The sequence below is a fragment of the Tauraco erythrolophus genome, chromosome 1, assembly GCF_009769465.1.
Source record: "Tauraco erythrolophus isolate bTauEry1 chromosome 1, bTauEry1.pri, whole genome shotgun sequence".
In the NCBI taxonomy this organism is placed as follows: Eukaryota; Metazoa; Chordata; class Aves; order Musophagiformes; family Musophagidae; genus Tauraco; species Tauraco erythrolophus.
Window position 1 is genome coordinate 70821104 of NC_141465.1, and position 27614 is coordinate 70848717.

A 27614-nucleotide genomic window follows, 5' to 3' on the forward strand; every position below is an offset into this window, starting at 1 on the left:
TACTTCACACTGAATCAAGACCCGATAGCTTCACGAAACAGTGTTTTAGCCTGGCTCAGCCAGGAGATACGAGCCTAAAACGGGAATCACTGAGTGAAGTTTCATTTATACAGAATGTCAGAGACCACAAGCATCTGCTGCAATTCTAAACTACAGTGCCAATATTTTTTTTGTTATTAATTTTTGTGTCGAATATTCAGTGGCTAAGAGTAAGAAAGTTGTCATTAAGGCATAGAGGTTGCACTAGTCTATTTTAAAATCTGTACTATGCATGGCATTGACATCTCTATTTTCCAAAGGCCAGATGAGAACCAAAATCTTGCATAATCTCATTTCGCTTCTTAGAGAATGGCCTTGCAAACATGCTCACCAGTACACAGTTGCAGTACATGCATATTCAAAGGGTGATGACCACATATTCCCACTCACCAGGGTTACTCCTTCATCATTCTTTTGATTCACGCTTCCTCCACTTGATATGAGCTGTCGGACATCTGTAAGCATTGTCATAGGTCTCTGTATCTTCATTTGGCGCAATGAATTCAGCTCTACACCTGGAAAAAAGAAAAGGCTAAAACCTTCTGCTATTTCATTCATCAATAAAGAATAGATATGTGATTTTGTGTTCTGGGTTTGTAAATGTTTAAGCAACATTTAATTAGACTTCAGTGTGTATTTCTAGAATTTGTTTACTTACTTCTATTTACCAAAAAGTTTAATCATATCTTTATTTATCAGTCACTACATGGATGATTTAATGTCAGTCAGCAGCATCGAACAAATAAGCCTAATCCCCTACTGACTGGCAAGAGTAGTTGTAGGTAAAGGAGTTGTAATGTCATTAAATCCACTGGAATTGTGAAAATAGCTGTGAATGGGAAAAAAAGTAACACTTAAGGATGCCACTTAAGTGTTTGAGTCTTATTTAACAAAAATTGGGTTTAGATGCATTCTTTCAGCCCTGTGTATACACCAGAGTGCCCAGACCAGATTCTCAAATCTGCCAGCCCAACTGCTTGAGAGATCATGAAGTGAAGCAAATAACACTAAAACAACACGTTTTTTATCTGCCTGGGTTATTTTTAACTGAGATTAGTTCTCCAGCTGAGCCTAGACCATTGCAAGGCCCCATAAACCAAGAGAAAATATGGTATGGAGGCAGCAACAAATGGGAGGGGAAGAAAGGAATGAAGGGTGCGGGATTGCTGGTGTCAGCATTGCTGCTGAAAGAAACAGTTGTCAAAGTACAGCTTTAAAAGGAAGATAAGCAAGGCAGTCTATAACCAAAAGAAAGCATGGCCTCCAGACTGAAGCGATTTAAAATTAGAAACAGAGGGTACAATAAAATTGCTAAGTGGTTAAATTAGTAACTGGCTGTGGCTTGATTGGAATATCTAACCAAAATTTAGGGCTTTATTCTTCTGCTCCTATCTTCACGTGGTCACTTACGTCCATACATAGGAAATGTAGTTTGAGTATAAAATCCTTTCTCTGTGCCCTGGCCATGACTTAATAAAAAACATATGAATAAACGATTTCTTGGGTCTCTTCCATATTTGTCAGTGAGCTGAAAAGTGACAAATAATAAATTAATTTAATTAACTTGTATTTAACTTAAATATTTTTGCTTGAATAATGCATTTTACATTTTATCTTTGACAATTCTTGCAGTTTTTTACATTAATAAAACAACTGAAGCACATTTCACAGTAAAAGCATATTTCAAGGCTCTTATTTTTAATCTATCCTGAAACTCGAATAAATGAGTAAACCATATGCAGTTCAGCAAAGGATCCCATTCATATTCTTTCTCTAACATGCTATTGTACACACTGCTTTATGTTCTGAATTTTATTTGGCTGCAGCACTTCTGAGAGTTTCGGCTCTGAGGTGAAATGTTCAGAGTGTGAATGCTTGCTGGCCACATTCACTTATCCTCACATTTTCACACCTGTCACCTAAATAATAATAAATGACACCAAACGTAAAACAAAAATATAAACCTAAGCTGGAGAAAATTAGATGTTCTCGGTATCTAGACTAAAACCTGTGATCTTTCACATAAATGCAATTCAGACAAAGATATATATGATATTGATAGCTTAAATTAGATAATTACCCAAAAGTAGACTGTACTGACATCCTATTCATAGAATCATAGAATGGTTAGGGTTGGAAGGGACCTCAAAGATCACCTAGTTCCAATCCCCCTGCCATGGGCAGGGACACCCTCCACTACATCAGGTTGTTCAACACCTCATCCAGCCTGGCCATGTTGGATGAGGATAACCCCATCCAACTTCCAGGGATGGGGCATCTACAACTACTCTGGGCAACCTGTTCCAGTGCCTCACCACCCTTACAGGGAAAAATTTCTTTCTTATATCCAATCTAAATCTACCCTCTTTCAGTTTAAAGCCATTGCCCCTTGTCTTATCACTATATACACTTGTAAAAAGTCCCTCTCCAGCTTTCCTGTAGGTCCCCTTTAAGTACTGGAAAACTGCTACAAGATCTCCCCGGAGTCTTCTCCTCTCCAGGCTGAACAGCCCCAGCTCTCTCAGCCTTTCTTCATAGCAGAGGTGTTCCAGCCCTCGGATCATCTTCGTGGCCCTCCTCTGGACTCGCTCCAGCAGCTCCATGTCCTTCTTGTGTTGGGGACTCCAGAGCTGAACGCAGTACTCCAGGTGGGGTCTCACAAGAGCAGAGTAGAGGAGCAGAATCACTTCCCTCGACCTGCTGGCCACGCTTCTTTGGATGCAGCCCAGAATACAGTTGGCTTTCTGGGCTGCCAGTGCACATTGCTGGCTCATGTTGAGCTTCTCATCCACCAGCACTCCCAAGTCCTTTTTCTCAGGGCTGCTCTCAATCCATTCTCTGGCCAGTCTGTACTTGTGCATGGGATTTCCCCGACCCATGTGCAGGACCTTGCACTTGGCCTTGTTGAACTTCATGAGGTTCACAGGCCCACCTCTCCAGCCTGTCAAGGTCCCTCTGGATGGCATCCCTTCCCTCCAGTGTGTCCACAACACCACACAGCTTGGTGTCATCTGCAAACTTGTGGAGGGTGCACTCAATCTCACTGTCCATGTCGCCAACAAAGATGTTAAATAGCACTGGTCCCAGTACTGACCCCTGAGGAACACCACTCGTCCCTGATCTCCTCTTGGACATTAAACTATTGACCACAACCCTTTGAGTGTGACTATCCAGCCAATTCCTTATCCACCGAGTGGTCCATCTGTCAAATCCATGTCTCTCCAGTTTAGAGACAAGGATGTCATGTGGGACAGTATCAAACGCTTTGGACAAGTCCAGGTAGACAATGTCAGTTGCTTCGGAGTAAAGGCTTCTCCAGCAGGTAGCTGAGAAGCAGCTTTACCAAGTGTGGACATGCATCATTCTCTGAGGCTCAGACAAGGAGACCTGGTCAGTAACTGCGTTCGCTTAATCAAGTATGTAATTCTGAAGAGTCCACTCTCCCTTCCCAAGGAATGATACTTTTCATGAGTTTAGATGGAACAACAAAATATTACTCATAGAGTAAGTAACTCTTGCTGCCTGAATCAAAGAATGACCTTCACATTGCTATTCAAAGGGGAAATGTGGTTTAGATATTCAGCTGAAATGGGACGACATCCAGCATGAATAAATAGAGGAAGAAAACCAAATTGGCATGTACTGTGGGAATGGATTCACATTTTAAGAAAGGAAAAGTCAAAAAGAAAGGCATAGGATGGAAAATATGCTCCAAGTACACTGTAAAATCAGAACACGAGCTATACGCTCACAAATTCTGCAGGAGATGAGATGAAGAAGGAACAGTTAAAACAGTAGTGACCCTGCAGGGCACAGCATTTGGTGATGAGTATCAGTGCTGATGACAGGCAGGAGCATAACCTAAAAGCTACAAAATGTATTACTTCTCACTGTTTAAGAAAAACACCTGACAAGGCCATTTCATGTGCTTTGGCTGCCTCACCCTCTCTGGCATATGGTTATAGAACTGACAACCCAAAGGAATGGAAAAATCTCAGATAAAAAGGACGAAAGTAACTTTCAAAAGTTGCAGTCATGAAGAAATACATGGCAAACAGAACTGAGAATTGGTATACAAAATATTTTCCTCAGAAACGTCCAGTACTAAGAAGTCTCTCCATCTGCGAGGGGAACACAGTTACAGTGACCAGCACAAAGGTGTACACTTTGGGAAACACCCGTTACACACACCCAGCAGCTGCTCTTTCTGTAACTTGCACATTTCATTTTCCAATGGGCTTAACAGTCTTTAGGAGAGGTCAACATCATCATGTCTTGCAAATACAAATGTACATTAAAAACGTGCAATAGCTTTGAGAAGTCAATCTCTCCTCTTCTCTCACTCTTTCTGTATCTGTCCTTCCTGCACAGAGCTGTAAACACAGCAAGGCTCTTTTCACCGCAAGTGTGATGACCCTGTCTGTACCCTTCTGTAGTTCTGAGGATACCATTGTTTAGAATTTCTATTTTTCTCCTGTGCAGCATAGTATAGGATAGACATGTCCACAAACAATCAATGAGGAAAAAAAACCCTTGGTATCATTCTTGAAATATTAATTTTCATTCATCAAAATATTCAGGTGTAGCTATTCCTTTATGCAGCTTTATTTGCTTAAAGTTTTAGAATGACTTTCTGGCTGCTTACTAGATAGCTTTGTAAAGAGCATTATATCTGTTAAACTACCTTGTTCAGTAGTTCTTGTGCATATCGCTTGGCATTATGTGCATCTGAATCCAAAGGTCAGCATATGAATAGATATATTTCAACATTTATTATGTGAGAAGGGAAGCCAGTATTTTCAGTATCTACAGAAGAATGCATACTTGCAAAACTACTGAGGTCTACACCTCTAATTCCCTGCAGAAGTACTGACTAAATACTGCATGTGGCTCTGCGGCACCAAAATAAGAAGGACATGGACCTGTTGGAGGGAGCCCCGAGAAGGCCATGAAGACGATCTGACGGCTGGAGCACCCCCCCCATGAATACAGGCTGAGATAGTTCGGCTTGTTAAGTCTGGAGAAGAGAAGGCTCCCCGGGGAAACCTTCTAGCAGCCTTCCAGTACCTAAAAGGGTCTGCAAGAAAGCTGGAGAGGGACTTTTGAGAAAGCCGTGTAGTGATAGGACTAACAGTAATGGCATTAAACTGAGAGAGGGTAGATTTAGGTTAGATCTAAAAAAGAAATTCTTCACTCTGAGGGTGGTGAGGCACCGGAACAGGTTGCCCAGAAAAGTTGTGGATGCCCCATCCCTGGAAGTGTTCAAGGCCAGGCTGGATGAGGCTTTGGGCAACCTGATGTAGTGGAAGGTGTCCCTCTCTGTGGCAGGGGAGTTGGAACTAGATGATCTTGAGGTCCCTTCCAACCCTAACCATTCTATGATTCTATGAAAATAAAAATAATTTTTGTAATTTATTTTAACAGGCTTGTAAATCTCAAGGTTTAATACTACAGCATTCATTTGTGGATATGTCTGGCATGTTTATTTGTAATATTAACACTAGGACACAGAAGCAAAACAAGTGTGTCATTGCCCCTGGTTACTTGCAATAGGTATCATGTATGAAATGAGCTCATCCCATATGGTATTTCTATACTCAGGATTTCTCTGCAAGTTCTCAATATGTTATGGTTGGATGTTTTTGTGAGAGATAAGTAAAACACACACCAGGAAGCCAGGACCTGAGTGTGAACACAGGGCAGGCAGGGCAGTGTCTTTGCTGACCAGGGCACAGCCCCACCGTACTCAAATAAGATTTCTTCTACTTTGCAGCTGAGAAGTAAGACTTAATCCAGTTGTTAGTAAGGATTTAATAAACCAGGTTCTATTTTTGTGATATCTGTACAATATTTTAACTAATTTAAACTATAAAAAGCTGCCTGAATGGATAGGACATGCACATGATTTTGGCTCTATATACAGTTTTCTGAGACACCTGAATATGATTCCCTTAATATTCAAAGAACAAAACAGATCCATTATTCACACAGCTTGGAATACTATAACGGATTTTGATTAAGTACATGAAATCTCTATTACCATCAAAGGTCAATGACCTTTAACCAGCTATTTTAAATTCATTTACCCCACAGAAAACGAATTTCTAAAAACAAAACAAATACTTTGTAGAAAAGTTGTTACATTTTTTTTCTGTACCTGTGTCATAGTAGAAAAAGAAAAGTCATCTATATCTTCAGGTAGATATGTTATTCAAATATAGCCATTCTTGAAAAAAAAAAATTCACAACAGATGGTTTTCTTTTGGTTTTGTAATGATCTGCTAGTGCCTAAACTCTCACTATACAATAGACAAGAAAGACACTGTTTTGCTTTCAGATGTGCAAGACACTTAGACAGTTCTTAAAAAAAAAAAAAAAAAAAGGAAGTAGTAAATATCCAGATACTATTTTCTCAGTTAAATAACAAGGCTGATGTTCTTGGAATGCACAGTTATCTTATTGAAAGCCGAAGCCTGAGATCTTGGAGGACAAAAGGGAATACCTCTTTTTTGGAAACAAATTACACAGTGAATGTGTCACCTCCTGTCACTTGTCAAATACATAACAAAGAAATATCTACCACTCATTTGTAGTTTATATCTGAGTCATCTAATCCATTATGCAAATAAGTACCAAGAAAGGAAGTAAACAAAAATGTTACATTCTATTCTTCAAAGCATTAAATATTTAAAACACCCTGAAGGAAAAGGAGGAAACATAAGGATCATACACCATAATCAGAGTTTCACTGGCACACTTCTACAGTAGAACATTCTGCCTCTAAAACCAAAGAGAACATACTACAAGTCATTTAAAGTTTGGTATTTTTTAAATGGCATTAATACACCAAAAGCTTTACCTTAAACCATAACGCTGATATTAATCTGAATAAAGCTTATGAAAGGTGCCACATGGTTTTTCTCAATGATTCCAATAACCAACCAGGTTCAGAATCAAACAGGACACACGGTGAAAAAACAAACAAACAAACTTTTTACACTTCCTAATGTTTTCATTTAATCTCTGAAGGGAGACACTTCCTGGAGGTAAACAATGAAAGGACAAGAGGCTACAGGTATAAGTTGCAATAAAGAAAATTTCAACTGAAAATAATAATTAAAAAAAATGACATGAAAGTGGCTCAGCACTGGAATGGCAGGACAGAGAGACTGTGGAATCTCCAACCCAGTATGGCCCTGGGTAATCTGTTTTGCTCTAAGGAGGGTTTGCTATAGAGTGACTACCAGACACATGATTTAGATAAATCAACCCCAATAAAATCCTGGAGCTCAGGAGCACACTAGGCTTCTGAGTGCTCCTAGGACATGATCAAATATCATAGAATCATAGAATGGTTTGGGCTGGAAGGGGCCTTAAAGATCATCCAGTTCCACCACACTATGTGCAGAGATACCTTCCACTAGATCAGGTTGCTCAAACTCTCATCATACAGTTAAGCTATTTCCACCACTTTCCTAAATATGCAATTCGATGCTGTATTTTTCCTTGATTTTATTTTTCTCTGGGAACTCTGCACTTAGAGGCAGTGATTAGAGTATAGTCTATTTCACACAGCAATCTCTTCTTAACTTTGTAAATCTGGCTACACAACTGAATGGAGAATATTAAGGAAACCTTTTATGAATACAGGGAAGTACAGAGAATGGGAAAATATGCCTTATACATTGTATTTAAAGGGTGAGACTACAGGTGGGTGTTTCACACCACCGCAGGCTGAAGATGGTGTTTCATATAGGATATAACATTAGAGCCATAAAAATCCACTGTTCCACATAAGTTCCTTCAACATAGACACTTTGCCAAGAAACTAGTATATCTTTTTTAACCTTTTTATTTTCCAAATCTATTTCATTTTGCAACCAAACAAAAAAAGAGACAAACGAAGGAGAGAGGAAGCATTTTCTGACAGATTCACACTAATAATTGCAAGTAACCAGACTACATAATGTTGTATGCTAAATGCTTGTTGTATGCTACATGTTAAATAACTTACCAGCCAACGTATTTGGAGCATTTAGATTCCAATACCTGCATTTTGCAAGACATTCAAGTTTTTAGAAGCTAATACCTGTCTTGCTATTAGAAAAATCCAAAACCAGAGTTTATGAGCTGTGAAGATGCTGCCAGGCACCAAGGAAGGAAAATTATGAAATATACCTGTGTTATACACTGGATGTACCATGGACTAACAGTATAGGACCTGACACCGAGCATGATTTCCTTGCCAGTCTAAGTCAATTTCTCTTTTAAGTGCTCATTAACAGGATATAACTTTAGTTTATGTTAAAACAGACTTCTTACATGGAGGCAATGTTGAAATTACACATTTTTACATTACTGCTCAGTATTTCTACTTACCACATTTTTCTCAGTGTTATGATAAGCCACATAAAATGTTAAGGCAACCTATTATAGTCAAAAGCAACGCTAGAAATCTCACTTCAGAATTCTTAATCTAAGTTTGGAACTGGTGAATAACAAACCCTTTTTTTCAACACTGGTCCTGTCATTTGTAACATATTAAGCATACTTCATAAGAGAAATCTAATTTTCTCAATACAAAACAAAACCAACACTAATATTTTTGACTACGTGACCAAGTTTCATATACATTTCCATTCAGATGATTTGCAGAGATTTATTTATTTAACAGTCTGTCACTGGAAAAAAAAATATTCTGAGGCTATACATAACTCACATAGGAAATTAAACAATATGTGAAACTTGGTCCTCACACTGTTAAATTTTTTGTTTTAAAAGCTTCTGCACTACTGCAGTTTTTCTGCTTTGAATTTGCATTCTAACATGTCCATATGAATGCATAAAAGCAGATCTGACAACGAGCACTGCCACTAACCTTTGTTAGTTATTCCAATCTAAATGTACTGAAAACTTTTATGACTCTAAATCCTTACTCCCCTTTATCTCCAAACTAGTATAGTTCCACAGGCTTCAGTGCTGACTTACATCAAATCAATATCCATCCTTTTCATTTTTTTGTGTCATGTTCAATAAAAACATTCCAGAAGCTGAAGAGCTGACTTACCATTTTCTTCCAAGTACATCAGAAGGATGCTGCTAGATTCAGTCCCTTCTATGGCATAATCAAGTGCAATGTTCCCATTAACATCTTGCAGCAGCACATTTGCTCCAGCCTAGAGACAAGAATTAAAAACATTTGAGGATTTTGTAGTGAAATCTCAAAACACTACTAGGGTTCTTAGATGTTCCCATTCAAAAACATTTCAAAGCTGGGGTTCTTGGACAGCAGCCTGATTACAATCTGAAACAAACCAAACTAAATCAAAACATACAAAAAAGCAAAGACAAAATAAAGGACTCTTGACTGTCAGAAAGGGCTGGCTTTGCTTAGGCCAGCTGACACTGTTTGTAGCAGGATTGTTTGACACTGTTTGTAGCTGTCCAGCCTGTCTTTACTGCACAGATGTCTGAGCTGCTCATCAGTGAGTTTTGGAACCGCCGCCATTTGCGGCATAGCATTTTAAAGTAAACTGTCACCGATTACAGCGTGCTTTAAAACACTACACAGTAAACAGCAGCGGCCCAAAAGCTGACTGACAAGCAGCACAGACAGACACTCATGCAGCAGGGATGGGTAGACAGCTGGTAGGGGTAACCTTGTCAGCTGGCCCAAGCTCTTATGGCCTCATCCATCAATCCAAACTCAAAAAGAACCATCCCTTGCTAAATAAAATTGCCATTTGTCACTAACTGGAGACAATGAAAGTGAGCCGGATGATTTCAACTGCAGTCCCTAAAGGAGCCAACTTGACATTTCTACAAGTTTCATTCAAAATTCAATATAAAAGATAGACAACTAAAAGGAGTACTTAGGAGGGGAAGGGCTTCGTGAGAAACTTGAAAAGAAACCACCAGCACAATAATAAAACTTGTATTTTCTACATTAAATATTGTTAGTGTAAGAACTTGCACTATGAAGGGCAATTTCAATTCTTTTTTTTTTTTTAAATAAGAAAGTTCTCATCTTATCCTTGAAAATATTATAAGCGTCTGGTGGACATAAAAGTTTACATTACAGTGAAATGTAATGTATCTTTTTTAAGAGGCCATAACTTTAACTCATTTCAAGTGTTCTCTCTATGGCTTTTAACTGCAAGGAATTATGAAATAAGAGTGACCTCTGGTAGATCTAATTACTTTTCTTACCAGCTCCTACGATAAAAAGTTTAGCCAATAAAAATGAGGGGTACCAAGGGCAGTCTTTCTTAAAATCATAGCAACAGAGGTCAATGGTAATAAGGAATTATTAATAGAAGGTATGACTGCTTCTTTCAGGAGCTTACTCTGTAAGTACTGTATCAAAGAAAAACTCCTAATCGGCTCAGCTCCTGGCTCAGAGTGAAGTATGAAATGAAAAACGAGCAAATTCATGTGGGCTTCATGTCATCAAACTTAAGATGTTGAAGTTGGACTGCTAGTCTGAGGTGATCTCCTGGGTTCCCATCACAGTGATGAGTGGACAGACAGGCATCAAAAAATTACTCAACTCAGCTATCTCAGACACCTCAGGTCTTCTACTAGACCACATCCAACACTGCAAAATAACCTATCCTGCTACAAGGTATACCACTTTCCATTAGTGCCTCTCTTGCTGCACTGACTGTAAGGGGAATCTAGACAGCAAATTTAGATCAGATGCAGATCCTTTAATTTGCTAAATAAGATTAGATGAGAAACATTGACTCTCATGCTTAGTGAAAAGGAATGGGACGAGACTTGTAAGGAAAGAGACTTACAAGATATAAAATGTTATATTAATTATAGTGCTATGAAAATAGACTTCTGCTTGCCTGTCCTGCCACACAAAATTAAAAAGATGATCAAAAACTAAATAAACCATGGATTTGAAAATTCTAATATCTTGCAGGAAGGTTTAACAACTATTTATAGTGCTTGTGCCACTACTAGGAAGCAAGATTTTTGTCTATTTTGCTTTCTACTCACTGCCCCATGAGAGTTTATCGGTGATGGTAGAACCAAGGAAGCAACACATTTTCATATCTAGTATGTGTTGTATGTGTACAACAAAAAAGCACAAAATCTTGGAGGTACCTATCCTTTCCTACATGTAAATAATCTCCAGGCAATGCCAGAAGTCAGAAGGATAATAATAAAACAAGCCTACATACATTTTCTTCCTTGTTGAGTTAAGAAACCAAAAGATCTTTGACAGATTAAACTCAGATAAAATTCAGATAAAATTCAGATTAAATTCAGATTAAATTCAGATTAAATTCTTTCTATTAATAATCTATTTTTAATCCATTCCACATAATCCATATATATATATAAATGTATATATTTATATGTGTGTAAATGCATCCAAATGTACATAGTATTTCTCTCTTCTATGTTAAACATTGTTTCCAAAAGGGAAAGGGAAAGGCTAGCATATTTTCAGTAACAGCTTGGACAATTTACTTTTTCTTCATTTTTTGACATACAACCACATGATTTACAAACTGTTCCTTTTTATAAGGTGACATTAACCATGTTAGTAGATCAAGACTAAATGTAGTTCTTCAGAAAACATTTGTGGCATTTCACTTACTGTAACATAAGCAGTTAAGTTTTCCCCCTTTATTGACCTACTTCTTCACATTAATTCCATTAAAAGGTTTTGGTCATTGAAGGATGTCCAAGGTTTACACGAACACATATGCACGGTCTCATGTTTACTATGGTTGCTGTGCAAATGGCACATCCTTCCAAATGTCCTTAGTATACTATCAATTAAAGAGAAAGCAACAGTCATCAGGACATAATGCTCTATTTGCTTGCAAACAAGGACACATTCAGGAAATCACACATGCTCATGGGCTCCATGATGCCATGCAATCTTGCTCTCCAACCTCAAAGGCTTGCACTAATTTTCATTCAAGATACCAAATCCCAGAAATCTAGCTGGCTCCTCTTTTTGTGGCTCCTATTGGACTTGTTTGACTCTCAATCATTAACAAAGCAAAAGGGAGGAAGTTGCTCTGCACAGTGCTGTGGTTTAGGTCATTAGCACTGGATCTCATTTTTCACAAATTCATGATGTTAAGCAGAACAGGAATGGTTCTCAAGGCAGGGCTCAAAAAAAGTCAATGACTTCTCCACATAAGTATACTGTAGACAACGAAATAAAAGATTAAATGAGATTGAGCAGCTGCTCTCAGTTCAAAACCATGTTTGCCTTCCAACTCATTTCAACAACAGATTTTCTGTAGGCAGGAACTTATTTCACAGAAATAACAACTTAGTTACTAGAAGAGCTGGTAAAAAACAAATGAGGTTTTTAGTGATTACAACTATAGATTCTCCATTGACAGTTTCCCTACTTGTTTCTATCGTAACCCGGGTTTACCTGCTTACTAAGAAGCAAACTGACACACACAAACTGAGTTACTACTTTGGTTTTCTCTTAAGTATAGAACAACTAGAAACTATTTTACTAAACCTAGATATTGTCTCTCAGAATGTTGATTGCAGTCTTAATACTTTCATTTTAACTTTTTCCACATAAATCTTTATGGAAGACCCTTGCCCATGACACTGCAGATTTTTAAGATTTTTTGGGACATAGTTAATTGATTTCTATCAACTCCAGAGTAAAGCAATGATTGCTGTTCCAAAACAAAAGGCCAAAAGAAGCCCATGAAAAAGCCAGCTCTCTTCCTCTGAGCAGATCCAGGACTAGAAATCTAGTTACAGCTTACCTATTTCTAAATTTTTACTTTTATTTTTCCTTCCCCTTAGCTTCATGGAGAACATAAGAGGGATCACAAATATTTATAAGCCATCCTTGTCTCTAAAATGAAGAGACAAGGATTTGACAGATGGACCACTTAGTGGATAAAGAACTGGCTGGATGGTCCCACTCAAAGAGTTGTGGTCAATGGCGCAATGTCTACATGGAGACCAGTGTCAAGCGGTGTTCCTCAGGGGTCTGTTCTGGGTCCAGTGCTGTTCAACATCTTTGTCAGCGACATGGATGATGGCATTGAGTGCACCCTCAGTAAGTTTGCCAATGACACCAAGTTGTGTGGTGCCGTGGACTCACTTGAGGGAAGAGATGCCATACAGAGGGACCTTGATAGGCTTGAGAAATGGGCCAGTGCAAACTGCATGAGCTTCAACAAGTCAAAATGCAAGGTCCTGCACTTGGGTCGGGCCAATCCTAGGCACAAATACAAACTGGGCACAGAGTGGGTTGAGAGTAGCCCTGAAGAGAAGGATTTGGGGGTGTTTATAGATGAGAAGCTCAACATGAGCCAGCAGTGCGCTCATGCGGCCCAGAAGGCCAACCACATCCTGGGATGTATCAAGAGAAGCGTGGTCAGCAGGTCAAGAGAGGTGATTCTCCCCCTTTACTCTGCTCTTGTGAGACCCCACCTCGAATACTGCGTCCAGTTCTGGTGTCCCCACCATAAGAGAGACACAGATCTGTTGGAGCGTGTTCAGAGGAGGGCCACAAAGATGTTCCAGGGGCTGGAGCACCTCTGCTAAGAGGACAGGTTGCGGGAGCTGGGATTGTTCAGCCTTGAAAAGAGAAGACTTCCAATACCTGAAGGGAACCTACAGGAAGGCTGGGGAGGGACTTTTTACAAGAGTGTCCACTGATAGGACAAGGGGAAATGGGTTTAAGTCGAAGGAGAAAAGATTTAGATTAGATCTTAGGAAGAAATTCTTCAGTACGAGGGTGGTGAGACTTTGGAATAAATTGCCCAGAGAATTTGTGGATGCTCCCTCCCTGGAGGTGTTCAAGGCCAGGTTAGACGGAGCCTTGAGTAGCCTGATCTAGTTGAGAGGCGTCCCTGCCCATGACAGGGAGGTTGGATTAGATGATCTCTAAGGTCCCTTCCAGCCTATGCCATTCTATGATTCTATGATCTATAAAGATAGGTAAGTTCCATTATAGTCCATGGCATAGAGTACCATCACCTCAAACCTGCTTTAGCTTCTGTTTTGGCTTTAATGACCCTTAATGCAGCCTGCCAAAAGAAAAGAAAAAAAGACAACATATTCCCTTTATGGAAGACAGGAGAGAGACTGATAGAAAACCATTCCCCAAATAAGGATATCTGCTATACAGCTAACCCTAGCAGCCTCTTTTATATATCTGAAAGGAAAACAAAGAAATTAAAACTTCAGCTGTACAAAAGCAACATTTCACAAGCCTGTTCTTCATCTTTTTTAGGATAGTTTTCATCACTGCAGCCTGAGGGGACACACCTGATTTTTGATTAAATGGGAATTTCAGTAAGTCAAGACTGATGACTTGAGCTTCAAAGTACTATGTTTTACAAATAATAAACTCTAATTTCTCTCAGGCAGTTAAGTTACTTGCAGGTAGTTAAGTTCCACCTCCAAACACCACCGCCTCTAACCATAATGCATACCAGATATAGGCATAACTTTTCCAAAATAATAGGTTTTCCTCGGTAAATTCTTATTTACTGAAACCTGAACTTTTAAAAGTATTGAAGAAATGCAAACAGCAGTCTCATCATGTAGGAATTTCCAAACTGAAAATATTTTCTTCCCTTCTTTCCAGAGTATCTCTTAGCAATATAATCTGAACAAGAAACCAAACTCCATACAGCAATTCAGAAGTAAAATCTGTAGATCACAAATCAAAATAACAACTGAAAATATCTAAATGCATCTATCATGGTGCAACTTAACACTAATAAATGTTAACATGGTGCAATTTAACACTAATAAATGTTCCAGGCATGTCTTACACGGGCTTGTGTAGCTGCAGAGAAAACAAAGGGAACAAATCCTCCTGCTCAGCTGACTTCCCTTGTAATAGGGCATCATGTTAAGGCACAGTCATGAAAACAAACTCTTTTAATACAAATGGAAAAACCTCTCACTCTTTTTCAAACAGACTTGCAGAAAGCATGGCTCTGTAAACTGGGCTGGCCCAGTGCACCAGCTACAGGACTTCTTCCATAACCTTCACTCAGTGGTAGCCTGTAGCTCATTTGAAACAGGAGTTCCCTCCTCTCACAGAGGAAAGATACTGTTGATCAGCTGTCTGCAATCTTTGTTGCTACTGTCTATAAACCCATGCCTGTCACATTACCAAAATCATTCTTTCACAAGTAGCAGGAGCTGTCTGCCATCTGGATGAGCTTAACTTGTGATATAAGTAAAGGTTTGAATTCATTTTCGGCATGCCTGATCCCACATCATAAAAGCACAAACACAAAACTCAATCCCTTAAGTCTGTGACAACACAGTCTACAGAATCAAAGCTGAATTCAGAGCCTTGTAAGTGCCCTCCAGGTACATAAAACAAACTGAAGAGGAGAGATTGTGGATCTCCAAAAAGACACTATAAAGGAAATCAGGAGATAACTCAGTGCCGAAAAATTTATGCCAATACACTTATGTAATTGCTAAAATGTACATATTTGTATGAACATAAATTTATACTGTGCTATTACTACTTACTTTTTTCCCTCACGGCTTCATGCTAGACCCATCAGAGAAGTTGGAAATTCACTCATCCTTGTGTAAGTAAAGTATTTCAGTTGCCATGTGAATACAAGTTCTTTAATTCACGGCACTTCTGGGTTGCACATTGCAGAAAAGGGCACCAAAATCTGAACATGCAACTTAACTCCTGGTCAAAACAGACTTTTTTGTTACAATCCAGAAATTAGGATTTACAGACTCATGCTAATGTGCATAAAGAACGTTACAATGTTCAAAAAATCCCAGACATCTTAACCTCTGTGACACATTGGTTAAGAAAGAATAAAGAAATGTGCCAATACAGTGGCTGTTTATAAAAAGCATCATATAGATATACACACATAAGATCATCAATGCCTTCAAAATACCCAAATATACTTGAAAATGTACTTCTTGGTTGTTGAATTACTTCACACAAATAATAAAAATAGTACTCTAAAATCATCAAAGTTTCACAACCATTTTGATAATAATTTAATTCATGAATAAAGCATTTTTTCCTTAAACTAATAGAATGTAGGCAATGTCGGTTCACAGAAAAGATTTTCAGTAGAGTTAAAAAAAAAAAAAAGACTGTCATGGCACATATTACAGATTGCTTGACAGCCATAGTCTGTTCGACTAATGCATTCAGAAGATAAAAGAATTAGCACTGATGACTGAAAACTAAAGACCAACATTTTCCCATCTGTTTGTGCACCGCAGGGACTTAAATTCCGCCCATCAGCTGGAAGGCATGTAAAAGGCAAATAAAATCCCATTCGGTTCCAGCACTGAACACTTCTGATAACACTGCAGAAGTATAGTATGTTTTCAATAACATTTTTCAAAGTAAAATACAACTAAGCATACAGTTAGGAGATAAAAAGTTAAGATCTACTAACCCAGAAGCTATCAAACAAAAAATAATGTACATTTCCCAAGTCACCACTATTTCCATGCCCTAGCACTACAACATCCATAAGGATTTGGGAACATTCTATTAATTCTAAATGCATACAGATATTTACTTGGGTCTTAATTAGTTGGCAAATCAGCTTTCATGGTTCTTCTTCATAGTCAGGCTCCTAGTACGCATTGCCAAGGTTTCTTGGAATTTAAGGTCTTAATTTCTACGCTAAACAAAGTCTGGTTTCCTTGACTCACCTTTACCTCAAAGGATTATTTTTATTTCCTCTCTTCACCCATCTAAATCTCCGAAAACATGCAGAATCATCAAGTTAGTTTGATTATAAATTAGAAGCACAGAATTATTTTTGTTATATGCAGTTCTGTTTCTTCACTACCATACTTCAGTCTATATTTTTCCAACAACTTCAACTAATCATTCTTAACACAGTGAAAATCTGCAGCTTGAAGGCATGACTAAAATTTTGTCATACAATTTGAACACTAATTGTATCAGCCTTGATATGTCTTCTTCACAGGTAATCACTGCTGATTTTAAATCTATGAGGAAAGAGACCATAAGAATATCTTTTCTCTTGCTCTTGTTGGTGAGATATGAGGTCAGGGATGGGACACTTTAGCTTAACCACAGTGTAGGGCAAATGAAGCTATAGAGCTTTTGGCATGACACTGACTTCCATCAAAAAGCTTGGATCATGGGCAGAACATGTTCAAATCCAGTACTAGGGCACCTACTTGGCCACGAGTTTAAACATCCAATTCTCCAGTCTCTGCACATAAGCTTTATTCAAACATAAATTACAGGAACCAACCTTCCTCTCAAGATATGCACTTGTCTTAACATAAATCAATACTTCAATATCCTACCTGCCAAAAACTGCCTTGCATTGGGGGAGGGGGGAGGAGGGAGAGGAGGGAACTATATTAAAGTGCAGCTAGTGAAGAATTATGTACCCATGATTCTTACCTCCAAAGCCAAGCATGACAAAAAGAAAACAGTATCTGTGTGTGTTTGCTTATTTGTTTGTATGTTTATGGAGGCGTCTCTTGGGCCAAAACACCTGTTGCGCAGTTTTAGTGAGAGCTTCTCAGAAAAGAGGCAAAAAGATGAGGTGATAGAGTATCAGGAGGGTGCTAAAAGCATGAAGTTCCTTCGTTTAGCTTAGTACACCAAAAAACCAAAAGTTTAAATGGGATAATTATATTAATTGAATGGACCAGTTTGAATGTCACAAAAATAACTGACATACTTTAACTCTTTTAATGAAACTATTTTCTGTGAAAGTAAGAAAAAATCGAGAATAAATCTCAGAATATATTTTCTCACTATGATTTAGTATTTATACTGAAAGTTGAGGTAGACTAAAAAAGTGACAATAACAAATTATAGCAAAATCTATTTGCGTGATATCACAAAGAAAAGTTCTCTTCGCCAAGAACAGCATTCAGTTCTGTTTTTACGACATTGCAGCAAAAATGCAAAAGATCAGAATGAGGTCAACAAAAAGGGTGGATGAAGTACAGAAGAATGGGTATTCGACTTGATATCGCCAGCTCTCAAAGTATTTGGCAAGAAAAGGGAATTAGAAGGGAACCTTCAAAGAGCATTGATGACTAAAGACTAAAATTTCCCCATCTGCTTGTGCACATGGGACTTGCACACTCCCCGTCAGTAGCAGAGCTTATGGAAGAAAATAAAATTATTCGAGCACTGAATGCCTCTGATAACAGTATAGAAGCACATTTTCTTTTCATTTTTGTTTTCGTTGCAATGATTAAAAATTATGACAGGCATACAGAAAAAATGATTAGTCCCTGTCTCACAGTACCGCAACAAAAGGTCACTTTATGAAATTATTGCCTTTTCTTTTTAGAACAAATAGAAGGAAATTCTCCTTCACACAGCGAGGAGTGAGCCTTCAGAATTCCCTGACAAAAAGTCTTTAAATTCAACACTACAGTTAAAAGTTATTTTATAACCATTGATAAAGCTTGTAATTACATAAGGTCAACCAAATCTCATATTTTAGGAAATAAAAAGATCGGTCCCTAGGGTTAGTAAGAACTGTCATTTGTGCACAACATTGGATTGTTAGTAAGGCACAATTTTATTGCAGGCAAAATAGGAATAGGAAGCATCCTCTGACTATTAGCTAAAGTACTTCTAAGTATAGGGCACAAATACGAAAATAGGACAGCAAGTATTACCTTTTACTAATATGTTTCCTCCTGAGTTCCGTGTGTGTGTGTATATATATATATGCATGCATATGGATGTTCACATATGCTTTGCAAAGCAAAGCATTTGACACTGTCTCACATGACATCCATGTCTCTAAATTGGAGAGACACAGATTTGATGGATGGACCATTCAGAGGATAAGGAATTGGCTGGATGGTTGCACTCAAAGAGTTGCGGTCAATGGCTCAATGTCCAAGTGGAGACCAGTGGCGTTCCTCAGGGGTCAGTGTTGGGGTCGGCATTGTTTAATCTCTTTGTTGGCGACATGGACAGTGGGATCAAGTGCACCCTCAGCAAGTTTACTGACAACACCAAACTGTGTGGCATAGTTGACACACTGGAGGGAAGGAATGCCATCCAGAGGGACCTTGACAGGCTGGAGTGGTGGGCCTGTACGAACCACATGAGGCACAACAAGGTCAAGTACAAGGTCCTGCACGTGGGTCAGGGCAATCCCAAGCACAAGTACAGGCTGGCTGGAGAATGGACTTCGGGTGTTGGTGGATGAGAAGCTCAACATGAGCCAGCAATGTGCACTGGCAGCCCAGAAAGCCAACCGTGTCCTAGGCTGCATCAAAACAAGTGTGGCCAGCAGGTCGAGGGAGGTGATTCTGCCCTTCTACTCCGTTCTCATGAGACCCGCCCCGGAATACTGCGTTCAGCTGTGTGGCCCCCAACACAACAAGGACTTGGAGATGCTGGAGTCAGTCCAGAGGAGGGCCACAAAGATGATCTAGGGGCTGGAGCACCTCTCCTATGAAGACAGGCTGAGAGAGTTGGGGCTGTTCCGCCTCGAGAAGAGAAGGCTCTGGGGACACCTTCTAGCAGCCTTCCGGTACCTAAAGGGGTCTGAAAGAAAGCTGGAGATAGACTTTTGACAAGGGAGTGTACTGATAGGACTAAGAGTAATGGCTTTAAACTGAAAGAGGGGAGATTTAGATTAGATACAAGGATCTGAGGGTGGTGAGGCACTGGAACATGTTTCCTAGAGAGGGTGTGGATGCCTCATCTCTGGAAGTGTTCAAGGCCAGGTTGGACGGAGCTTTGTGCAATCTGAGGTAGTGGAAGGTGTCCATGCTGACAGAAGGTGAATTGGAACTAGATGATCTTTAAGGTCCCTTCCAATCCAAACTACTCTATGATTCTATGATATACATGGAGAAGTATTCATACGTACATATATACATATATATATACCCACATACACTCCAGACAAAACAGTTGGGTATAGTTCTGCCTAGTAGCTCACTCAAAGGGTTTCTGACCCTGATCCACCGCTGTTTAATGCAGAACAAACAAAACAACCACATGGAGCAGTAAAGAAAGGAAGCTGATTTTGATGGCTCAGTGAAGACTGGATGCTGATCTTGAGGAGTAGTTAAATAACATAAATGGAAGAAAACCTAACTAGAGGCAAAACTGAAGACTGTTTAAAATATTGGTCTTCTCCTTACTCCCTCTGTGTGGGAAGCTAGTCTTTTCTTCCCATGTATGCACATTCTCATATCCGTGATTGTATTTACGTAACTTGGAAAATACAGATGCTAAACGTTCTGATTTTCATTCTCCAGTCCATTTTGAGATTACATACACACATAAATACACGTTAATGTATATACATGCACAGTAAAAATAAAGAAAAATCTGTACTACATGTCTCTGGTATAAAAAGCAAGAGATTAAACAGTACATAATAAATGACATCTGTGTACAGTGTACAGTTTCTGCAAAGATAAAGGCATTCAATTCACGCAAGGAACTAAGAGTACAAAACTGCTAATTTAACTCAGTTAATTTGCATATTTGTTATGAGACAGACTCATTGTTCTGATTGATAACATCAATATATTCCCAGTGTACAGGGAAAGGACTGTATAGCAGCTTAATCTGCTCTCAGGGTGACAGTGTCCTGCTGGTTAGTAATTAAATCTATGCACTTTAAAAACAAGTCATCGTGCGAAATACCAAATGTATTTAGGAAGTTTAGTATGCCAGTCATCTTAATACAGAAGAACTGTCTTCTCAGAACACCAGAGTATAATTAGAGAACTTGCCAGACAAGCAGATTATCCTGTTGTTTTCCTATGCTTGTTGTTTTCCTATGCTTGGGTAATGGATGGAATGCAGCAGATACCAAAAACTTACAGCTATTAAAAGCAATAACTTGCTGTGTGGGACTGCAGTATCCTAAAACAACTATGAGGGAAACACACACCCCATGCCAAATTTTCTCATCGCTTATATGAAAAGGAAAATATACACTTATAACCCCTACCAATACAAGTATAACCACAGCTGACATTTATCTATTAAACAAGCATAAGATTCCAGGTTTATTTGCATAAAAAGCTCTCAATCAATTAATGTATATATTGGAAAAGTGTCAGAATTTTACAGAAAATTTAAACAAATCAAGGATTTATCTATGTGTTTTATCGGACAGATTTTTTACTGTTTTTCATATAGTGTAATCTTCACAGTAAATAATGAGGTGATGGGCACCTATTGTCTTCCTATCACCTGCCCAGCAACATCTCTCCATAATCATTCCCTTACCATTCTCTGGTCTTCATCCCCAAAAATACATTTTCTCAACTTCTAATACTCTCATAATTTTAATGAACATCCTTCTTCACAAGAAATGAAACATCAGTAATCTTGCAGTATTTATTTTAATTCAACAAATACTTTTCATCTTTTAACTTTTTGTAAAAATGTTATTTACTGCGTTTTAAAAGTTTGCAATATACTATAGTTTCTAGTGAGAGTAATTTTAAATTAAGGCAAGTCTGATTTGATAAACTTTGATTTTTACAAAGCTGGACGCAGTTGCTATTCAGACATCATATAAAAAGCCACTTTTTTTCCTGTGCTTTCATATTCCAGTTTTTTATGTATGTTTTCCAACATCTTTTTAGCCTTTCATCCTTGCAGACTGCAATCACATCTTACTCAAGCTTACTATCAAAAACAACAAAAAAAAAACCCTACATCAAAATTTCCACTATTTTTCAATTCATGTCTTTAACTCCTACACTTCATTATGCATCCCAGTCTCCTTATCTTACATTGCTCTGCACTGAACTGAATTACCTACTTTTTCACACATACTCTACACCAGTTATTCTAGATTTGGGAAGTCAATGTTTTCCCCTACCTTCCCTATTCTAATGGAAAGTCTTCAAAAACATGGACAAACATGAGCTTTTTACTGACCCTCATGTCACCTCATTTATTACCTTAACAAACCCTGCACTGTTACAATTTACCTAAATCACCTGCTTTCAATATGCAGGCCAGTTTTTCCTGCACCAGTTTTCTTTTCAATTACTTTACACATTGATCTTTATGGTGGCATATCAAGACAAGTCGCCCTTGAATTTTTGATAAATTCTATCAGTGCTGCATACTCCCCTACTAGCTCACACAGAAATTCAGGAATTCATGAAGATTCATTTGATCGTTCCTTTTTCATAGGTTCATGTTCCCAAGCCCTTCTAATTATGCATTACAAACCATGCCACAGTGATATTTCATTCCAATGTTTCCCAAATGAAAATACACAATAAGCCACATAAGATTTGAGGGGAGAGGATGTTGGCTTGAAAGGGTTTTTTTGAGCACTGTAGGACAGCTCTATCCAAGTATATAACATGGTAACAACTTACCAGAAAGAAAAGAATATCTCTCTCTCTGTCTTTTTTTTTTTTTTTTTTTTTTTTCAGAAGACAGCAGCTGAGACGATTCCTGGAAGGTCTGAGAATCACATCTACCATCCTTGTCATAGTTCTGTTTTACTAGAAATTTGAAGATGCTGCAAGGTTCAATCATTTTCTGTGAGAGACTCATTCTTCTTAGCCTCAAGAAAGGGGTGATGGCAAGAGATCTCAAAAGACAAGATGTATGTTTCTTGTTTATTATGGTTGTTGTGAATAACATGATTAATTACAGAAAGAAGGTAGGAGAAAGAAGAAACTGAAGGAGTCTCACCTGTGTTGAACATTTCATAGTTTTCAGGAGTGTCTAAATAAAAAGGCAAATGCAACATCTCCCTGCTACTAGTGGGGTGGGGGTGACACAGATCCGGGTAGGTAAATGTCCTCATAAGAGGAAGTACAGTATACACATATGTCCTGCTCCATTAGATCTACCACCAATGGCACATTGAGAATCACTGCCAACAAGCTGTTCAACCCACTAAGCTGCCAAAACCATGTCTTTCCTTGTAGACTTCCCTTTCCTAGACTTCAAGAGAGACAGCAATATACGTTTTCTAGTAGATTTCCAGCAGCTGGCTGACCTTCACGCTACGTTAACAGCAGTGCCCCAGTTAGTACAGATATACATTACACAATACTAATCTAGGTCTTTCACATCCCAAGCTACTGTTCTAATCACTAGACCAGTGATCTCCAAACTGGTCTTATTGTGCATCCCATCAGTAAAATTATTTGAGCACATACCCCCGATATATGCATATTTGTTTATAAATTATATACATGTACCACTGTACTAATATATTATGTACATTATATAATACACACACCAATAGAAATTAAAAAAGGATGAGATAAAGATGAAATAAATAATATTTTAAAATATTTTGTTTTATTTATTTATGGTACAAAAACCTTTTTGCTCTATTATCATTAATACTAATATTTTTAATGAGAACAATCTGATTGAAAACACCTCATTCTTTTTTAAATTTTTGATTTAACACTTTATGATACAGTGATTCAAAGGTCTGGTTCTAAGTTCATTTTACTTCAATACTTGGTTTTAATGCCTGTCATAGCTAGAAAAGATAGCTCAGAAAGATATAAAACTCCCACACTGTGTAATTTGTTCTAATACTTTTTTCTTCAAATCTTCAGTGATGTTTTCTACACATCTTCCAACTGTATTTGCTGACAAAGAGGTGCATTTTAGAGTTTGTTGCCATATTGTCTTCCACGTATTATTTCAGCCATTTTTACTGCAGCAGGAAGAACAAGTGCGTTCCCAGTAGTACGTGGCTTTTTGTCTTTCACTATTAAGAAGCCTCAAAAGAGACTTCTGAAGAGTTATCATTAAATTTAGTGAAATTTTGTAAAATACTGTCTTGCGTATTATATTACTTTAAACATTGCTGATTAGATCTGATTAGAGCAGCAGTGCTTTTAGCTCGTAATGATGAAAAGCTCATACTAGGACTAGAGGTGTTTGCCATCTTCCTGTTCGTTTGGGCTGTCACTATTAGTCTTATTATCTTCAATCTGCGGTTTCTTTGCAGCAACCTTTTTAAGCCACTTGTCCATTTTGTGAGGTTTAGTTTATTTAAAACTAGATAATATAATCCATAAATCCACATAACTAGGCATACACAAACTGCAATGCCTCTCAATATGCTGCAAGCAGATGAGCAAGTGAGATCCCTGCTGCCAACACCTCTGCGTTGTGACGCACCCACTCTTCCCCCAGGATACCTCGCCTACCATTCACAACACCGCACCCTCTGACCTACGCATGGAGTCAGGGTGCCAGCATCAATGTATTAAATATTAGGAAAGCTTACTTTTTTTTTTAAATAAAAAATAAATATAATAGAAGTTCTAATACCCTCAATGAATCATCTTGTGCACCTCCTAGGGTATGCACCCACTTTGAAGACCACTGCACTAGACCTCACAAATCCAAATTTTCTCATTTCCAAATACTTCTTATATTTATATGGCTCCTGGCAAAACCTGGAAACCAGTAAGAATGAGCAACTGTTAAAAAACTTCAAGAAAATGTCACCAAAAGATTGTCTTACAGCACTTTTATTTTTGCTTTGTAACTCTTTTAATTATTTCCCTGATTAATCAAGCTCCTTCACTGGCATATTTCTCATACATCAGTCTTTTTCTACCCCTTATTGAGATAATATTCAGGTTTATGAACCAGTCTTCAGTTTCTCTTAAGAGTACTGCTGAGGCACACCACTAATTACAGATCTAAATATCATTCTCAGCTTACTAGCAGTGACTATACATCTGATCCTTTGTGGCCTTGGGGTTTATTTTCTTCAGAACAAAAGCGCTTTTTTTTTTTTTTTTGCCTTCATTTCATACTAGTTGCCCATTATGCATTTTCTTTTCAAATATCTGAAAACAGTATATTAAAAAAACAAAATTATTTCAAATACTTGAAAAACACTAATGTTTTCCTGGTAGGTGATAAGTCTAACTTCTCCTTCTGAATTATCTTCTTCCACGAACTTTTCTCCTGCCTGTTTCTGGGTCATGGAAATTCAGCCATAATCTGACGAGCATCTAATATCCACCACATAATTTTAATTGCTGTTGTTCGCATAAGCATAGTTTTTAATACCCTCTGTATGTTACTTAATTATTTTAAGCACACAACCAGGATAATTATACCTACATAGCCCTCTTAAGAGATGTCATGTGGGAATGTAATACTAGAATGGATCTCCTGAGGCATTACTTTGATAATGCAGGTAAACAGCTAATACAAAGTCTCATTCACAAATTTAAGATCAATTTTAAAGCCAATTAGGGGTTCTTTTTTGTCCCCTATTACTCTTGCACAGAATGCTGCTTTCCAACCCATCTCTCCTAACATTCAGAAAAGTTAGTTTAATTTCTGTCTTAAGTTTATTCCTGGACATTTAACAATAATTTGTTTTCATGCCAGTAGTAACTTCAGGCTTCAATAGCTCTTTTCATCTCCTCCTCTATCCTAAATGTATTTACAGAAATTTTTCCAACCTTTCTATTTTGATTTTTTTTTTTAAGTTACAGATGTTATTTTAGCCCCTTCACATAAGACAGGCTTTCTATTGCCCTGTTTATCTTTGTAGTTTTCCTTGGTACAATTTGCCATTCTGAAACATGGCTGTATATAGTTAATTGCAGGCTCATTCCTCGTACAGTGGCAACAACATTTTCTCTTTCTACTGGAAACATCTTCATTCTGACAAATCCAAGAATCTCTTTTCCCTGTTAACAGCTACATATTGTAGCATATAATCATCTTACAATTGACTAAAGCTCAGAGGTCTCTTTCCTTATTTCCAACTGATTATTTCCAAGTGTTTCACAGAAATGTCTGTTATTCATAACTCAGAACATGACCTTGTACTTTGTACACTTAAATTTCAACTCATTTTTATGACTGAAGTCTTCAAAGATACCCCATTCTTTCTGCACAACATTCTAATCCTCACCTGAACTGACAAGGCATCACAGCTTTGTCATCAGCATATTTCATTATCATACTCCTATTTTTCCTCCTAAGGTTATCACTGAAAACTCTCAATAAAACAGCATTGTAGGACCAATCCTAAAGGAACCCCAGTAACTCCCAGGACCACAGTTTCTCTCTTAATAGCTAGGCTGTTGTGTTGTTGTTAGCAAGTTCTTGACTACCAGGCAGCTTTTCACTTCTCTAATTTAGCTAACAGTTTTCCTCATATTCCCCAGCTACTCCATAAGAGTGACTCACAGGGTAATAGTCACTGATTCAAGCAAAGGTCACCTGGTGTAAAGAATAAATCTCACCATCTGCGAATATCGCTCAGTGGTGGTACATTCCCAGACCCTCTTCTTCGCAGCACAAAACTATGTTTACTGAAGACCGAAAGTCAGATGTTGATTTTCATTACTTTGTCATTCCTTCAACCTCTTTCTCTGGGAATCAAGAGAACTACAGTGAGTTGACCCAAAATTCCCCATCTTTCTGCAACTAGTCCACCTCTTTGCATGTTTGTCCTGAACTGCTCCAGCCAAAAATAGGGGTGTTATTTTTCCCAACAGGTCTAACTCTTTTTATCCTCCAGGCATTTTTACTTTTTGGAAACGCTCTGATGCTAAGAACACCAATTTACACAGATCTGCTGGTTACTAGCACTGGCGTTATAATTCTCTCCCTCAAACACAAATGTTTTCCAAAATCAAAATCCAGATACTTCCTACCAGCACCTGGAGTTGAGGGGGGAAGTGTGACTGTGTATTTTTTGCTGTTGTTGTTTAAAACCAAACCTCCTCTTAGATCAATTATTCCCATCCGTGAAAGGTATTGAAGAATAGCCAGGCCCCTGACTCACAGTCCAGGCTAACAACCTCTGATTTTTACTTACTAATTTTTAATGGCAACTAAATCTCTTGAATATTGTTCATGTTCTCTTTCCCCCTCTTTAGTAAGATAAATCTCTTAAATTCTGTCTTCTTCTTGTAAATATGCTATATTCTATATGATCTGAAACTAGTATTGAGCAATGTTACTGTTAGCCAGTTCCTACTGTTCATGATGTTTCTGCTAGCAAGCAGTATTTAATTTTTGAGGTCTTGGCCAGAAAGATTCAATTCTCCTACTGTTGTCCACAGAGTTCTTAGTGACTTCTAGCCATCCAATAAGCTTTTACAGACTATTCAGATAAAATCAATGCCTTATGTCTGATGGCAGATTTTCTTTCTGTGACTACTTCCTGTGTAAAAAGACTTTGATTCATCCCATGAATCAGCATTCTTTGTACTGCAGAATCTATTTCACTGGTTATTTTACTTCTGTCAAGGAATTTTCCAATGCTTTTTATTTTCTCTTCATATTATCCTTATTTCTTTACTAGGCTCTCATTACTCTCATGATAGCACTCAAAGACAAAATGCTTTCCAAAGCTGCTGTATACAGTTAGGGTCCTGTTCTCATCTCTCCTTGGACCACCTTTAGTGCGGCATCACTAGCTAGCTTCATCCCTTCTTCCCAGCCTTAAAGGAGAAAGACGACTATTTCCACAGTTTCCCCCCAAGCGTTGCCATCTGGTGTTCAGCAACTCGTTAATAGCTTTCACCCAGATTAGTTCATTAAGAGCCTTCACCTAGATTAGCTCTACCTTAGCTCAGTC

The 27614-nt window shown here is 38.2% G+C and overlaps 1 protein-coding gene across 1 annotated transcript in view; it reads right to left on the reverse strand.

Annotated features, from left to right (window-relative positions):
* The window catches only part of MYO16 (myosin XVI), a 296257-nt gene that overhangs the window by 222094 nt on the left and 46549 nt on the right, over positions 1 to 27614 (reverse strand). The window contains exons 4-5 of the mRNA XM_086610862.1: positions 9107 to 9215; positions 430 to 554 (exon numbers count right to left, since the gene is read on the reverse strand). Of these exons, the coding sequence (XP_086466988.1) occupies positions 430 to 554; positions 9107 to 9215 (234 nt within the window). The remainder of the gene's footprint in view (positions 1 to 429; positions 555 to 9106; positions 9216 to 27614) is intronic.